The sequence below is a fragment of the Hibiscus syriacus genome, unplaced genomic scaffold (genome assembly GCF_006381635.1).
Source record: "Hibiscus syriacus cultivar Baekdansim isolate YM2019G1 unplaced genomic scaffold, ASM638163v2 tig00111273_pilon, whole genome shotgun sequence".
Lineage (NCBI taxonomy): Eukaryota > Viridiplantae > Streptophyta > Magnoliopsida > Malvales > Malvaceae > Hibiscus > Hibiscus syriacus.
Genome location: NW_024063040.1, coordinates 1,092,086 through 1,111,104, shown reverse-complemented (window position 1 = coordinate 1,111,104; position 19,019 = coordinate 1,092,086). Strand labels below are relative to the sequence as shown.

Here is a 19,019-nt window from a genome sequence, read left to right as displayed (position 1 = left end):
TTAACTACTGCTATACAGAAGGAGGGTCTTACAAAGTTACTTGGGCTTGATTATACCATTCAGTATAGGAAAGGTAAATCTAATAAAGTGGCAGATGCACTTTCTAGGCAGAAGATGGATTCTGGTGAATTTTTACAGATGGGAGTCACATTTATAACTCCTACTTGGGTAAATGACATTGAAAACAATTATAAAGCTGATGTCATAGCTCAAGAAAAAACTCCTATTGTGGTTCTTCAACCAGACAATATAGAAGACTGGAAGTTAACTAAAGGAGTATTATATTTTAGAAACAAGATCTATATTAGAGGCACGTGAGACCTTAGACAAAAGATAATGGTGGATTTACATGATTCCCCGCAAGGAGGACACTCAGGTATTCAAGCTACATACCACATAATTAAATCTTATTTTTTCTGGCCAAGAATGAAGATTATGACTGAAGAACACATTAAGCAGTGTGATATTTGTCAGAGGACTAAAATTGAGCATATTCCTAAGCCTGGGTTATTACAGCCTATTCCAGTTCCAAATAATGCTTGGGAGGTGATCACAATGGACTTTATTGAAGGGTTACCACCTTCAACAAAGTACAAGTGTATTCTGGTGGTGATTGATAAATTTACTAAAGATGCTCATTTTTTGCCTTTATCTCATCCCTACACAGTGGTGGAGGTTGCTAAAGTATATCTTGATCAGGTTTATAAGTTGCATGATCCTCCTAAAGTTGCTATTTCTGACAGAGATAAGTCTTTCACTAGTTTGTTTTGGCAGGAGTTACTTAAACAACTAGGGACAACTACTTATTTTAGTACTGCCTATCATCCAGAAATAGATGGTCAGAGTGAAAGACTCCACCAGTGTTTGGAGCAATATCTAAGGAGTATGTGTTTTCTTAAGCCAAGTTCTTGGTCAAAGTTACTACCACAAGTTGAGTTGTGGTATAACACTAATTACCATACATCTTTATAGATGACCCTATTTGAGGCATTATATGGGTATAAGCCTCATAATTTAAATTGGTCAGGGGAATCAAGAGTAGATGCATTATAGAATATGATGCAACACAGGGATCAATTGAATATATTTCTACGAGAACAACTACTTAAGGAAAGCAATAGAATGAAGCAAATGGTGGATAAAAAATGCACTGACAGGGAATTTTAGGTAGGTGATGAGGTTTACCTCAAACTTCAACCGTATCGACAGACGTCTCTGGCGTTGAGGAAGAATCTGAAACTTGCTGCTAGGTTTTTTTGTCCTTATAAAATACAGAAGAGAATCAATCAAGTTGCATATAAACTTGAATTACCACCAGAATCAAAGTTACATCTGGTGTTTCATGTAAGTTTACTTAAGAAAAATGTAGGGAAACAGGGATTTACCTCGATAAATCCTCCGGAGGTTGCATCGGACGGCCAACTAAAAGTTTACCCAGCCATGGTTTTGAATCGACGAATGGTAAAACGACACAATCAAGCAGTCAATCAGTTCTTTATCCAGTGAACGAACATGGCTCCCACAGATGCCACTTGGGAAGATGCTACAGTACTAAAGAATTAGTTCCCCGATTTTGATCATTGGGGACAAGGATCGTCTGATGGAGGGGGTATTGTCACGATAGAAGGTGGGTTAGGGTTTAGAGGAATTGATTTGGGGAAATCCCAAATAGAGGAATTAGGGAAGCATCAACTGAATTTGGGAGGGGATCAAGTAAATTTAGGGATTGAAAGGGGGCTAGGGATTGATATGTTATATGAGGAATTGGGGAATTAAAATGAAGACAGGAGATGGATAAAGGATAAAGAGATACGTTCTGGTTTAGCTGGGTGGATGGCATAGTGGGCCTATCTAGACTTAACCCAGTTTAAGCTATAGATGTGGGCTTTTACGTTTGGGCTTGAGTCTGTTAGATAATATCAGGAAAGAGGTGGGAAATGGTGAGTCAACATATAGGCAGTTATTTTGTTAGGCAACTGGTACTTGTTAATATATAAATTGTACCAAACCCTTTTGGGGGAATCTATTGAATGAAATTACAAGTTTTATGTATCTATTTCTCTCTATATTTCTTAAATCCCTAAAAATTCTCTACTATTCGATCCTAAAACATAACAAACAACCTATTTTAGTATTGCCTATCATCCAGAAACAGATGGTCAGACTAAAAGACTCGATCAGTGTTTGGAGCAGTATCTAAGGTGTATGTGTTTTCTAAAGCCAATGGTTAAAGTTTCTACCACAAGCAGAGTTCTGGTATAACACAAATTACCACACAGTTTTACAGATGACCCCATTTGAGGCATTATATGGGTATAAACCCCCTAATTTACACTGGTCAGGAGAGTCAAGGGTGGATACAGTACAGAGCATGATGCAAAATAGGAATCAATTGAATTTATTCCTAAGAGAGCAACTACTCAAAGCAAGCAATAGAATGAAACAAATGGTAGATAAAAATCGCACTGACAGGGAATTTCAGGTGGGAGATGAGGTTTACCTGAAACTTCAACTGTACAGACATACATCTCTTGAATTGAGGAAGAATCTGAAACTGGCTGCTCGGTTTTTTGGTCCTTACAAAATACATAAGAGAATAGGTCAGGTTGCGTATAAACTTGATTTGCCACCAGAATCGAGGTTGCATCCGGTGTTTCATGTCAGTTTACTTAAGAAAAAAGTAGGGAAACATGCGTTTACCTCGATAAATCCTCCGGAGGTTGCCTCAGACGGTCAACTGAAAGTTTACCCAGCCACGATTTTGAATCGAAGAGTGGTAAAACGACATAATTAGGTTGTTGATCAATTTCTTATCCACTGGACGAACATGGGACCAACAGATGCAACTTGGGAAGATGCTACAGTATTAAATACACAGTTTCCCGATTTCGATCCTTGGGGACAAGAATCGACTGATGGAGGGGGTATTGTCACGATAGAAGGAGAGTTAGGGTTTGAAGGTATTGATTTGGGGGGAAATCGAAGAGAATAATTAGGGTTGCAACTGAAGAATTTGGGGGAGTATCAGAAGAAATTGGGGAAAGATTGAATGGATTTAGGGATTCAAAGGGGGCTAGGGATTGATATTTTATCTGAGGGAATTAGGAGTGAAGTGATACAGGAGATGGGTAATGAGATTAAGGCTGGGGTATATGCGGGTGGAGGAATAGTTAGGCCTATTGGACTTCATCCAATTTAATATGCAGGTGGACATAGTTATTTGGGCTTGAGTCTGTTAGAAAAATATCAGGGTAGAGATTTGGATGATGAGTCATCTTAGAGACAGTTATTTTGTTAGATTTGCTGTTCTGACAGTTGGTACCTGTTTATATATAATTTGTACCAACTTAAGAATTATCTAATGAATGAATGCACGTTTTCTGTACCTAAATCTCTCTATTTATGAAATCCCTAAATTTCTTCTATATTCTTAGCCTAAAACACAACAGAACCACTTTACAGAAGCATACCAAAGCATAAACACAAATTACAAGACCAGTTTTGCTTTACAATACTCGACTTCGAAAGTGCAGGCAATATTAAATTCCAACATCCTTTTTGATACTTGATGGAGGTAGAGAATAATTGAGAACTAAAAGAATATAATAATCGACAATACTTCCACCAAAAATACTCCACAGTTAACCAACACGGAACCATATAATCAGCCGAAGATCCTTGGAACAGACTCTCTCACAATACTGCAGGAGGTTAACCCACACTTGTACTAAGACTTCAGTGGCATCAAAATGAGGCCAAAACTGACGCATAATTCGGGCTAACCAATGCCCTAACGTGAACAAAATAAAAACTTAACACCTAAAAAAAAGTCACTCAATAAACTGAGTAATACTGCCTAGAATCAAAGAAATCACTCTCCACTAAGAAATATAAGACCTATTTATCAAAGAATGGCCGAAAGTACCTGGACCCTTAATTCAGAACACTCATCCACAAATCATAATCAAAACCACTGCCGCAGACCAATAAACAATACAACAAAGTTCTACCAAACCCAAAGGCAATGCCAACACACATAAAAAAGAGTTAAGGAACAACCTGGTAGCAAAACAGGCCTTCCAAAACCACTAATAGCTGAACTTGAAATCTGAAATCAAGGCATAATACCCATACCTCCAAACTTGTTAGCACTACACCTCTTGGCCGCACTAAAGTCACCTATCCCCTAGAATTACAACACTTGGATCTCTCGTAAAATCTTGAATCGAGAAGTTTTTTTCTTGCTAACGAATCTTATACCAAAACCCAATTCTCATGGTGGATTCATCAAACAAGTGATTCTCATTATAAGTTTGTCGTTGAACACCATATTGTTCTTGCATAACCAAATGTACCACACAATACCAAAATAAATCAAATTCCATACTAATTTTAGAGAGTGCGTAACCGATTGCCCATCACAGCAAATAAGGAAGTCTCTCATGCTACCGGGGAAAATGAAATTAATCTTCCATACTGATGCCCATCTTGCCAAATCCTCCAAGTGAATTCACACTGACAGAGCAGATAGTTAGTTGTATCTTGCTCCTTCCTACAAAAACACAAACTTGGGATCCCGAGCATCCAACTCCCTTTTTGACTAAATTATCACGTGTTGGAATGCGATTATGAATACCCTCTAAACAAAAGCTTCCACTTTTGGCGGCGCCAAATTCGCCCAGACCATTTTCCAAACTTCATCTTTCACTCCCCCAACGCTCCCTTCCTTTAAACAGAAAATTCTCGTGGAGTACAGCCCATCGGAAGAACCTTCCCAGTTTACTTTATCCTTCAACGGGCAACCACACACTGGTCTGTTTAACGTACTAATGAACTCATCCCACACATTTAATTCCCATTCAAATAAGATCTGTCTTAAGGGGATTTTCCACTCCCACACACCATTTTTTAATGCCAAACTCCGAAACCTTCCTCTCTTTTTTACAACAACACTGAAAATTCTATGGAAAGACAATTTAAGCGAAGGGACCTCAGTCCAACGATCTTCCCAAAAGTCCACCGTTTTTCCATCTCAACTACACTTATATTTATTCCTGAAGGTGTCATATGATGCATGTACTGCACCGGCAATATTCGTCCACAGCTAGGATGTCTTAAACGATGTCGCAAATATAAGGAGTAATGTATTTTGGTCGTACTCGTATTTAGCAACCATTACTTTCCTTCAGAGACTATCCGGATCCCGTTCGAATCTACACAACCACTTGTTAAGTAAAACATGATTTTTAGAACTCAAAACAAAGCATCATAAGCCACCATAACACATAGGTTTGCAAATCAAATCTCCTCCCACCTTATCCAATAGATACATATCCCATTTTTAGCTCCCCATAAAAAATTAGTAATCATTTTCCTAAGATTCATGTACACAACAGCAGGCATTTTGGATAATGACAAAAAAATAAATCGGCAAATTGCTTAGCACAGACTTTACCAACATGATCCGGCCTCTAAATGATAGAAGCTTACCTTTCCGACCGTCAGGTCTAGCATGAAATTTATCCAAAATCAGCTTACACGGTTCCTTTGAATTCCTAGCATGACCCAAGGGAAGCCCCACATACGGTGTGGGAAAAGAATCTCATTCACACTTTACTCTAGCTTCTCAACTCGTTACACTCATTTCCTCTAAATTTACCGATTTTTTTTTGTTTTACGCACGTTCAAACTTAACACGAGGTTACTTCAAATAGTCTCAGGACTCTTTTGATGTTTACCATTGATTCAAGATTATCTCCTGCAAATACTAACAAATCGTCAGCAAACTGTATATGCAATAGACGTAAACCTTGAAAACCCACCCGAACACCTTTGATCAACCCCAGTCTGTTGGGAAATAAACCGAGTACAAGTAATTTCCCTATAACCAGATTAGTGAGAATACGAAATAAAAGCGGAAAAATAATACCCGAAAATTGATAACGGAGTTCAGCCAATTGTGCTTACGTCTCCGGGCTGCTGCAGATCTTTTACTAAGAGAGAAAATTTACAGGTGTTTACAAAAACACTCACTACTCACAAGAAAGCTCTCTAGTATAGGAAGAAAGAAATGTTTTGGGATGGTTTTGAAGCTAAATGGGTAAGGGTATTTATAGTAGAAACTTAGGGACTAATCTTTGAAAATACCCTAAAGTGCAATGAGTAAAGTGAATTTACCCATTCCTATTTTCAACAAACATCTACCAAAATTTTACCAAACTTTGAAAAACATTTTTCAAAGAAACATTTACCAAACTTTGAAAAAACATTTTCCAAAGTTGGTTGTCAAACTTTGAAACTTTTAACAATCTCCCACTTGAAGACTGATTTTAATATGTCTTCACACCTCGATCAATGCAGCATCATGTCTGGTCTTGTTATTCTAGCATGCCAACTGAAGCTGAACACAACTTCAGTTTGTCCATAGTCACCGTCTTTGTCAACATGTCTGCCGGATTTTGAGCTCCACTAATCTTTTCAAGTTTCAAAATCCCATCTTCCAGAAGAGACCGGATAAAATGATATTTCAATTGTATGTGCTTTGTCCTGGAATGAAAAGACGGATTCTTTGCTAGATGGATAGCACTTTGACTGTCGCAATACAATATATTGTTTTCTTGTTTCTTGCCTAACTCTTCCAAGAAACTTTGGAGCCAAACCATCTCCTTGCTGGCTTCCGTAACAGCGACATATTCTTCTTCAGTTGTGGAGAGAGCAACTATCTTCTGTAGTTGAGAAACCCAACTCACTGCAGTTCCTCCTAGAGTATAGACATACCCTGTAGTGCTCCTTCTGATGTCGACATTTCCGGCTAAGTCAGCATCTACATAGCCTGTCAGTATCATATCTCCACCTTTGAAACAAAGTGCTTTGTTTGTGGTACCCCGAAGATATATGAGGATCCATTTGACTGCTTCCCAGTGTACCTTGCCCGGATTATTCATGTACCTGCTAACAGCTCCCACTGCATGAGCAATATCTGGTCTGGTACAAACCATGGCATACATCAGACTTCCAATTGCTGAGGCATACGGCACCTTCACCATGTGTGCACGTTCTTCCTCCGTCTTTGGTGATTGGTCTTTGGAGAGTCTGAAATGAACACCTAAAGGTGTACTTACTGGTTTAGCATCTTGCATGTTGAACCTGGAGAGTACTTTGTTGATGTACTCAGCCTGTGATAACATCAAAGTCCCCGACTTTGTGTCTCTCTTGATCCTCATCCCAAGAATCTGCTTTACAGCGCCCAGATCCTTCATAGCAAACTGCTTCGACAATTTTTGCTTCAAGTTTATGATCTATTGCATGTTTGAGCCTGCAACGAGCATGTCATCAACGTACAACAATAAAATAATGAAACTATTGTCGAACCTCTTGATGTAGCAACAATGATCTGCTTGGCATCTGGTAAAACCACTGCTACTCATGAAACTATCGAACTTCTTGTACCACTGTCTAGGAGCTTGTTTTAAACCATACAAACTCTTCTTCAACCTGCATACCAGGTTTTTCTTGCCTGCCTCTATGAAGCCTTCTGGCTGCCTCATATAGATCTCTTCCTCCAAATCACCATGAAGGAAAGTTGTCTTTACATCTAACTGCTCAAGATATAAATTCTCCGCAGCTACAATTTTCAACACCAGTCTGATTGTAGACAGTTTTACGACTGGAGAGAAAATTTCATTGTAGTCAATACCTTCTTTTTGCTGAAAACCTTTGACAACCAATCTTGCTTTGTAGCGTTTTCTCCCATCATGTTCTTCTTTGATCCTGTAAATCCACTTGTTATGGAGCGCTTTCTTGCCTGGTGGTAATTCAGCTAATTCCCACGTCTGATTTGACATAAGCGAGTCCATCTCATCTTTCATAGAAGACTCCCACTTGACTGAATCCTCCACCTGCATTGCTTCATCATAGCACTCTGGTTCACCATTGTTAGTCAGCAACAAATAAAGGCGAATATCGTTGGGTTGGTTTAGGAATTCTGGAGGAGCGTCTCAGTTCTGGTGTGTGTGGTTCTTCTTGAACTGCTTCAGGATTGATCTGAACATCATTTCCAGAAATCTCCTCGAACTCAGCAAATTCCTTTGTTTCAGCTTCGGTATTACTTGATTCTGCGGTTGACCTATCTTTGTACATCACATTTTCATTGAAAATGACGTCTCTGCTTCTGATGATCTTTCGATTTTCGTAGTCCCAAAACTGGTAACCGAACTCATCACCACCGTAACCAACAAAGACGCATTTGTTGGACTTGGCATCAACTTTACTTCTTTCAGCAGAGTTTATGTGTACATAAGAAATACAACCAAACACTCTTAAGTGTGAAAGGTTTATTTCTTTCTTGCTCCAAGCTTCCTCTGATATTCCGCCATCCAAAGGAACTGAGGGCCCACGGTTGATCAGGTAAGCTGCAGTGTTGATAGCTTCAGCCCATAGAAATTTGGGTAATCCGGCATGTATCCTCATGCTTCTGGCACGTTCATTCAGAGTTCTGTTCATACGCTCTGCTACGCCATTCTGCTGCGGTGTTATGGGAACTGTTGTCTCCATCTTGATCTCATTGTTTGCGCAGAAATCTCTGAAACTACTGTCTCTGTACTCTCCTCCATTGTCAGACCTCAACCGCTTGACTTTCAAACCAGTCTCATTTTCCACCATGGCCTTCCATTTTTTGAAGGTATCAAAGACTTCTGATTTCTTCTTCAGAAAATAAACCCACACCTTCCTTGTTGAATCATCGATGAAGGTGACATAATATAGTGAGCCTGCAAGAGATGGAACAGGGGATGGTCCCCATACATCAGTATGAACCAATTCTAACCTTTCTGCCTTGGGAGTCTTGCCAATCTTTGTAAAACTGACTTTCTTTTGTTTTCCAAAGATGCAATCATCGTATAGTCCGACATCTACATTCTTTAGATCCGGCAACTTCCCTTTTGACAGAAGTATCTTCATTCCTTTCTCATTCATATGGCCGAGCCTTTGGTGCCATAGGCTTGATTTTCCATCAGCATCTGCTACTGCAATGATATTCTCTAAATTTGAGGTTACATAGAGAGTACCGGTCTTCTTACCACGAGCAATGACGAGTGCTCCTTTGGTAATCTTCCATTCACGGCCTGAAAAAGTTGTACTATATCCTTCTCCATCAAGCTGTCCAACAGAAATCAGATTTCTTTTGAGGCCAGGAATATGTCTCACTCCTGTCAGCTTCCAGGTGGTCTGGTTTGGCAGCTTTAGTTGGATGTCTCCTTTTCCGACGATCTTCAAGGTTTCATCATCAGCTAGATGAACCTTCCCAAAATCACCACTGACATAGTTCTCCATAATTTCTCGGCATGGGGTGGAGTGGAAAGATGCCCCTGAATCCAAGATCCATGATTCAATCGGACTGTTGACGCTTAAAATCATGGCATCACCTGTCTCCTCCGTAATGTTGGCAGATTCCTGTGCGCCGGTATTTTTCTTCGGTGCTCTACAACCTCTTTTGAAGTGACCCTTCTTGCCGCAATTATAACAGGTAAAATCTTTATTTCCTGTTCTTGATTTGCCCCTTCTGGATTTTGATCTGCCACGATTTGAATTTCTTTCTGAAGTTCTCCCTCTAGACTCCGTGTGCAAGGCTGAGGAGGTTGATGCTTCACCCGATTCTCTTCGTCGAATTTCTTCACTTAATACCAGATCCCGAACATCGTCGAATTTTAATTTGCTGTTTCCCGACGAACTACTGACTGCTGTAACAGTAGCATTCCAACTGTCTGGTAGAGATGATAAGAGAATTAAAGCTCGAACTTCATCATCGAACTCAATTTCCACTGAACTCAACTGGGTTGTGATTGTGTTGAGTTCATTTAGGTATTGTGCCACCGATGCCCCTTTCGCCATCCGCAAATTGAATAATCGCCTCATCAAATGAACTTTGTTTGAGGCCGATGGCTTCTCCTACATATTGGAGAGAGCCGCCATAAGACCCGCCGTGGTCTTTTCCTTTGCTATGTTAAAAGCAACATTGCAGGATAACGTCAGTCGGATAACTCCGAGGGCTTGTCTGTCGAGAAGACCCCAATCTTCATCCTTCATGCCCTCTGGTTGCTTTCCTGAGAGAGGTTGATATAGATTTTTCTGGTACAAAAAATCTTCAATCTGCATCTTCCAAAAGCCAAAGTCCGCACCATCGAACTTTTCAATTTTCACATTCCCTTCGTCTGCAGCCATCATTCCCACTCGAATCTGGCTTCGTTTGGATCGTTTCTGACAATTTTTGCGAACCGCCGTGTATTAGAACACCTCCGTCGACAAACTCGTATCGCCGACCGAATTTCACTATTCACGAAATTCACTATTCACGTGAATAGTAACCCGAATAGTAACCTCGTAAAAAATTGACAAAATTCACAACCCAAAAGCTCTGATTACCAGTTGTTGGGAAATAAACCGAGTACAAGTAATTTCCCTATAACCAGATTAGTGAGAATGCGAAATAAAAGCGGAAAAATAATACTCGAAAATTGATAACGGAGTTCAGCCAATTGTGCTTACGTCTCCGGGCTGCTGCAGATCTTTTACTAAGAGAGAAAATTTACAGGTGTTTACAAAACACTCACTACTCACAAGAAAGCTCTCTAGTATAGGAAGAAAGAAATGTTTTGGGATGGTTTTGAAGCTAAATGGGTAAGGGTATTTATAGTAGAAACTTAGGGACTAATCTTTGAAAATACCCTAAAGTGCAATGACTAAAGTGAATTTACCCATTCCTATTTTCAACACAGTCCCACCGCTTTGTTCAGGCAATTGCTCAAGGTTTCCCCAATGAGATTAAATAGTAGCGGAGATAACGGACAACCTTGCCAAAACCCTCTTGATTCTGAAATTTCTCGATGGGGAAGCATTCACAATTACTGAAACAGAAGTTGTGGATATACACAAGCTAATCCATCTTCTCCATCTACTGTCGAACCCCATTTAAGTCATTACAAACTCTAAAAACTTCCAACCAACGGAATCATATGCCTTACTAAAATCTGCTTTCAGAACCACCACTTTCCTCGTCCTTTTCTTTAAATCATCTAAAACCTCATTCGCTATCAAGGCACAGTCAGAGATTTGTCTACCCGCGATAAACGCAAAATGTGATTCCCCTACCACTTCATCAATACAGCCAGCTAACCTCTTGGATAAGACTCGCGCTATAATCTTGTACATGCTCCCCCACTAAAGAAATTGGTCTTAAATCTTCAATACGCTCAGGGGTACTATTATTAGGGATTAAAGTTATGAACGAATAGTTGAATGATTTATCTAACAACTTTCCATTGTAGAATGCGTCAAAAAATTCCATAATGCCAATTTTTAAAACTACCCAGAATTTCTTAAAGAAATCTATGTTGAACCCGTTAGGACCAGGTGCTCTCGAACCATCCACAGAAGAAATGGAAACCCAAACTTTTTCTTTAGAAAATGGTTTCTCTAAGGCGCGACAAGCATTTTTACTAATTTTCCTAAAACAGAAGTCCTATTTCTTAATCGGTAAGGTTTTAGATTCATTGAAGCACTTTCAAAAATGCTCTTCAAACACCCTAAAGATTTCATATGGCTCCTTCACCACTGTGTTAGCTACCCGAATAGAGGATATGGTGTTTATCCCCCTTCTGGTTGAAGCTGTAACATGAAAGAACCGAGTGTTCCTATCACCCTCCTAAAACCACTTGAGTTTTGACTTCTGTAACCACTCCCTCTCCTCTCTTCTTAATTTAGCCCATAGTCGGCTCCTCAAAGCTTGAATCTCTGCTAGTTTCCCCCTATTACACCCGACCGTTATTAATGATGCTTCCAATAATTCTATCTTACTCCCAATGGACTCCATTAACTCTGAATCATTCTCTTTGGTGTCCTTAACCCAAATCTTAGTCGAATATTTGATTTCCCTTAAAATTGCCCCAATATTTTGGTTTTGGCACTTCACACAAACAGAATGAATTAATTCCTTGAAATCTTCCTCATCAGCCCAATGTGAGAACCATTTACACGGCCTCGGTCCATAGCTCCGTTTTTTTCTCTCTAAATAGCATGGGGTTGTGGTCGGACAAACTTCTTGGCAATATAGATTGAACTACATCTGGGCAACGTTACAATAACTCCAAAGATAGAAGAAACTGATCTAATCTAGTAGCATAAGCTAAATCTCCTCCTCTGAACCAAGTGAATACACTCCCTTCTAAAGGTATATATACTAAATCCCCTCCCTGGATGAACTCCGCCAAACACCGTATTGATGCCCAATTGAACACGCCCATAGTTTTCTTCTCTTCAACTTTAACCAAGTTCAAATCACCGCCAATGATTACTGGCAACCCCCATTCAGTAATAAGCTCCACCTTCAAATTTAAAAAATTCCCTTCACTCATGAAAATCATTCGAGCATACACATTAATCATAATCACTCTCAAGTCTATCAGAGTAAGGCAACCTTCCAGCGCCACGTATCTTCTACCCGTCACTTTCTTTTCGATTGTAAAATAACTTGAATACCAAAGTGTAATTAATCCTCCCGAGGCTCCAACCGAAGGTGCATATTCATAGTCGATCAAAGAACCTACTCGGAGACGATTTATCACCCCTGGTTTTACCACTACCATTTTGGTTTCTTGTAAAAAAATGACTCTGGCTTTACTCACAGTAATAGTCTTACATACTGATCTAACTTTTTCAGACCTACCCGGTCCCCTTATGTTCCAAGATAACGCGAAAATAGACATAAAAATAAAATTATTATCACACAATTACCTAAACAAAAAAATGCTCCTTCACGTTCAGCACCCACTCCCATCTTCGATCTCATTGATTCTATTCACAACATCTATCGCTTAGGCGTAAAAAACAACACCAATTTTCCCCTCGACCTTATACACTTCAAGTGCCTCTTCGTCACATTTTTGGATAAAATCTCCCCGTGAGTCGCTCGACACTTGATCTGGAATTTACATCCTCTCCGTTAACAAACTTGGTTTACCAGCTACCTTACTCTTTGTCCTACCCCCACTCTTGTCTAATATCTTCTTTTTTCTCCCTTTAGGCACCACTTTATGCTCTTTTTTTTTTATGTTAGACGCCAGCTGCAACTCGCCAAAAGGTTTTACGATGAACACAAGAACATTAAGCATGTTTTGTCTATTTGGGTCGAAATCGCTCATTCAACCCATCGATCCGCCTAAAGGATTTATTAATAGGCATTCAGTTGCTCCCTCGTCAAATAAGCTCAACCCCCCAACAGTCGTGATTGGGATATCCAGCAAACCATCTAGATTGAGTCTGCACATCTCCCCATGTTGTGAATTTTCCCCTGTCAACCCATCTTTTTCGACTGGGACAATCATTCTATTTTGGTTCGCATGTAGATTTAAAACAAGTTGCTCGTTATCTTCATCGAATATTGCTCATTCATAAATATCCTCGAAACGTTCAAGACAACCAAAGTTAGATGTATAGTCCCCAAACTCCTTCACTTCTCCCGACCTCTTTCCATCAATGAAAATTGGTTCTTCTTCAAACTTCTCTACCCGGATCTTAATAGATGTAACCCACCCATTCATTGCTATAAGCACCCTATCTAGGATTAAGGACACTCTTTGGATATGAACCAGAACCCTTGCCTCATTAAAATGTTTACGTAGGACTGTATCATTGTCCACCATAATAGTAGACCCTCATTTATTGCTAAGCTCAATAAAGAACTTTTTGCTCCAAGCTTGGAGAGGGATGTCTTGCAAGAGCACCCAAATTTTGATTCTTCTTTTGCCCTCAAAACCTTCTAAGAGTTCTAATTCCTCAAACCAGGTTTGAGTTAGTGCCTCTCTGCAATGCCAAGCTTTAACTAATTCAACTGGACACGCGAACTAAATGGTCACCACAAGATCATGCCATTGACTAACTTTAGCTTCAAAACTTTCTGCAATTAGCGCCTCCTGAACGCATTCAAGATTATACATACTTTTAATCTTGCCTACTGCACAACATCTTCTCCACCCAACTTCAGATTTAGGAATAAGAATTGGGTTCCTAACCGACCCACAAGCTCCTTCATCACTGCTCAGCTCCTCCTCCACCATTCTAACGTTTACTACGCTCTTATCGTTATTCCTCTCACCCTCGTCCACCTCCATAGCCTTTACGTTCTCCCCCAGATTCACTATCCCATTCAAAACCTCTGTGAGCAAAATGACATCGTTTTGATGTTTATGCCGCATCATAAAGCCGTTAAATAGTTAATGGTCGAGTGAGCAAAATGATTCAATTTACAAAGTTAAGTGAGTAAAATGAAAAAATTGAAAGTTAAGTGAGAACAATAGGAGAGAGAATATAATTAAGTGAAGAAAGGTATAATTTACCCTTAAAAAATCTCAATTTAACATTGATACGAGGGGTTTAACGAGGCCCCACCTTATTTAAAAAAAATAAACAATATTATAAATATAAATATAAGTTAATTTAATTTATGTATAATTAAATAAAAAATATTAAAATAAATCCATTAATTTTTAAAAGTTTCAAGTTACTATTTAAGTTATTCGAGTTGTAAAATACAACTCGATTTGAACTTAAATTTTTTGAGTTGAGTCGAATTTATGAAATTATAATTCGAAATCAATTCGAATCAATTTTTTTCAAATCGAGTCGAGTCTAAAAAATCTATTTTTCTAACCGAGTCAAGTTTTGCCAACTTCTACTAGTTGTTACCATGATTTTTAAAGTTATATTTTATTATCACTTTGATTTTTAAAATTCTTTTATTCAGTTTGATTCTTAAAATATTTAAATACAATATACATTAATCTATTTTTTTAATTGCAAAGAATCAAGGTGATACTTTAGGAATATTTCTTGTGAGACGTAATATATATTATTTTTAAAAAAGTATATAAATAATCCATAAATTGTAATTATTTTATCATAGACCCTAACTATGAGACAAAGTTTTAGACTCTCCACTTTTACTACATTTTAAACTTTTAGACAAAATTCTTGACTTGTGACTATATTTTGAGATATATAATAATAAAATGAAGTCACTAAAGGATTTAATCGTGGAAATATATAAATCGCCTTTTACAAATCTGTAACCTTTTCTTAGAAACCCTCCAAAAGAGTTGTTGCGTTATATCCTAGGAATGGCAACTGATCAGGTTCGGGGCGGGTTTTGCTCGTCCCGTCCTCAAACTCGAAATAAATCTCTGTCTCCGATTTTGACCCGATCTCCGACGGATGTTTTATCGGGGTATCCCATTGGAGATTAATATAAAAAATATTAAATATTATATATATAACTAATATAAAAATATAAAAATCCCCGAATCCAAACCCGATCCAATATCATTCAATCCGACTCGATCCGAACTTGACCGGGTTTCGAGTTTCCCCATCGAGTTCGGGTCATACTACCATCCCTATAATATATCCTAAGGGATGAACTTAAACTATATTACTAGCGGGCATATAATAAATTTTAACAAATCAAACTCAAGATTATAAGAAAACGTAACACCTAGTAACGCTTTTGTTCTTCACGATGATCTGCTGATGATAGTTTACGTACCCAGTTGTTGGGTAATCTCCGGTTGAACCCACCCATATTTTGCTGGTAATTAAAGCTCGAACGTTCAGCGAAATCATTGATTCTTCGCATGGCCACTAGAAGAGTCGATTGGTTCATATTCGCAAAGCAAACTCGGAACCACCCTGGTTCACTGCAATGGCATGAAGAACCAGGCGAGATGTTCAGCCGGACTTCGCATAACATATTTTTCCAGAGATCGGTTTCGGCTTCGAATGTGTTGGAAGATAACAGATTTCTCATATCAACCCAGCAAAACAAGCCCGCGTTGCTTTTCAAGCAATTGATACCCGATTTTTTAAGCCCTGAAACCAGCATCTCTTTCCTTTTCTTTAGCCTCTTTTGATTCTGCTTCATGTATTTGCTTGTGAATTTCTTGTTTGCCAGCATGCAGGAGAGTAGGAACTGAGTTTGCGACGAGACGAGTCCAAAACTCGACATCTTTGTCGCGGCTGCCACGACGGTTTGATTGTTTGAATAAATCATGCCGACACGAAATCCGGGTAAACCCAGATCTTTGGAAAGACTGTAAACGATGTGAATGCGGCTCAAAACATCGGTGTTGTCTTTAAGTTTGTTGTCCATTAATGCGGCTTCGATGATGCTAATGAAACATGGAGAATCGAACACTGTGCCTGAAAAGACTTCGTCGCTTATGAGATGAATGTTTTTGTCGATGGCGAAAGTAACGAGGTTTTGAAGTTCATCTTTAGTCATTGTTGTGCCGAGTGGATTCGAAGGATTCGTTATTAAAACGCCTTTAACTTTGAGGTTGAGTTTTTGAGCTCTCTCATATGCTTCTTCAAGTGCAAACATGGAGATTCTGAATCCGTTTGAGCTTGAGCAATGTATTGGAACAATCTTTACCCCAGTCCTCCATCTTAGATCCCTGTCAAACCTATAACCAAGCATATAGGGGTAAATTAATCAGTAGTATTAGTATATAAACACTGAATAGAATTCATACATAGGCTATCCTTTCTGGTCCTCCATTTTGCTTTAAGTATTCAATCGAGTCCACCATTTGTTTCAACTACATTATGAATTGAGATTCTGAACTTATATGATTTCCAACTTACCCAGGGTAGTATGGTGTGGGAAGAAGGATGGCTTCACCAGGATCCGCAAGGCAAAAGATTAAAGTCTCGTTAGCTGAAGTTGCACCAGCAGCAAGCACCAACTTGTTAGGATCAAATTTAACCTTGTTTCCTCTGATTTTTTCCATGTATTCGGCCAGTTCCTATACAAGTAAAGCCACTATTTTATACATATATATACACGTTGTACATCATTTTGTAACTCAAATGTAGGGGTTTTGGGGGGTTATGGTAAAGATTAAAATGATAGGAATGTTTACATTTTTGAAAGCAGGCATTCCATGATAGTCTTGGAAGAGAGCAAGGTCCCTCAGCACAGATTCTCCATCCTTATTCTTCATCCCCACGGCGTTAGGGTTTTTTCGTAGCCATGATTCCACGAGGTCGAAAGAAAGCTGGTAAGAAAATACACGTTTCCATATAGTTTATAGATATTATCCTCCATTTTCCTTTTAAATTTGCATAAAAAGGTGAAGGTACTATAAGTTCAGTTAACAGTACAAACTTCAAATTTACAATGATTTTATGTGTGGAAAAGAAAAACTTGTCTTGCAAAAGTAAAAGAAAGCTGGTAAGAAAATACACGTTTCCATATAGTTTATAGATATTATCCTCCATTTTCCTTTTAAATTTGCATAAAAAGGTGAAGGTACTATAAGTTCAGTTAACAGTACAAACTTCAAATTTACAATGATTTTATGTGTGGAAAAGAAAAACTTGTCTTGCAAAAAGTACGTTTCAACTAATTTAAGTGTAAGTAAGAATCTTGAACTAAACTAAAAGGTTGGAATGCAAAAGTTAAAAGAAATGTGGGTTAAGTTTGGCATGTATCAATCAAAGTTACAGCTCACCTGATTCTCCGCAAGCCCCATCTGAATGATCCCCGTTGGATTTTCAACTTCATCAAATGGGTTTTTCTCATAAACTTGCCACCCATGAAAGTACGAAGAATCTTGTCCATGAGAATTGCAGCTAGCTTTACTAGACAACATCTGTATAGGTTTCCTGGGTTTTTGAATGAAGGTTTCGTGTTTGTAGTATGGGGTTTAAAGAATTCTATTGAGGAATTGAAGGAAAAGGGAAGATAGAATGGGGAATTTATAGAGGAAGATGAATTATTTGTTGTCTGTGTTTGTAGATGTTACGGTGCTGATTCTTTTGACCGCCGGAGAGTGTGTTGTTGTTGGGGTTTATATTTGAAAATAATGATTAAATTAAATTGAATAGAATGGAATTTTGAGTTTTATATTCTGAACATAGCCCTTTAATTTAATTATTTCCATTGATCTTATTTCAAATCACTAGTCTAAACTCATAATATAATATTAAGTTGAAAGAGAACATCCAAGCAAGCTCGTGTTAAATCAGAGAGTGATTGACCTGAAGATCAAGCATTGGGCTCCATTTAAGTTATCAGTGGAAGACACTTATTCCTGTTGTTGACATTATCAAATTTCATTGTACTAATTACCCACTTTCATTAACAAATAAAAAACATATATTGTACAAAATCTAGTGGCGGATCTTAATTTGGGGATGGGTGTGTATTAATTTAAAATTTAATTTTTTATCTATTGATGGATATTAAAAAGGGGCGACATTTTTGCTATGATATTCTGTTGAGGAAACATCTTAACCAATATGTCTCGACATAAGAAAGAAGTAAAAAGCCTTGACGAATTGGTCGCATGCGTATCAATTGTTGACTGTCATCTTCCATAGCATATATTTCGTGTCAACATCTTACCTACCAGAAAGTTTCATGTGGAAAAATATGAGCTGATGCTGCCATTACAGCTCGTCCACTTTCTACAAAATTACAATATACCCGAACTTTTGAGAATCCATATGATAAATATGTAAATGTTTTCTACGGAAAAATAATAATGGGATTTCTGTTTGAAATCGGTTGATACATGTAAATTCTTAAATCCGTCTTGTGAAATGTTCAAGTTAAAGTGGGGATTTCGAGGAGGAGAAAAGAAAACTGGATTATTGAACTAAAGCAGTGACTGACCATGAGCCGTCTTTACTTCACCGTCTCCAGTGAAACCTGAAAGTTCACTGTTATAATGTAAATGTCCGAGTCATATTGTCACTCCTCTAACATACAAGTCTGAAACCAGAAAGTTACATCTACCAAATTGAAAATTTACAGTTATTAACAAACATGGAACGATTGTGTACTTCACTGTTATAACGTAATCGAAGAGAATTCCAAATTCCAAGATTGACTTTAAAACAAAGCAAAGCCGACCCAGCTATTCCTCTTACTGCATTTACTTTGCCTGCAAACCCTTTGAAAAACTTGA

General features: G+C 38.4%; 1 protein-coding gene across 1 annotated transcript; it reads right to left on the bottom strand.

Annotated features, from left to right (window-relative positions):
• Positions 1-15,541: 15,541 nt before the first annotated feature.
• LOC120157620 (1-aminocyclopropane-1-carboxylate synthase 3-like) lies at positions 15,542-17,723 on the bottom strand. The gene is made up of 4 exons (XM_039168702.1): positions 17,559-17,723; positions 16,968-17,102; positions 16,690-16,850; positions 15,542-16,508 (listed from the first exon to the last, which is right to left on the bottom strand). The coding sequence occupies exons 1-4, from the start codon at positions 17,697-17,699 to the stop codon at positions 15,542-15,544; spliced, it is 1,404 nt and encodes a 467-aa protein (XP_039024633.1). The 5' UTR covers positions 17,700-17,723.
• Positions 17,724-19,019: the final 1,296 nt, after the last annotated feature.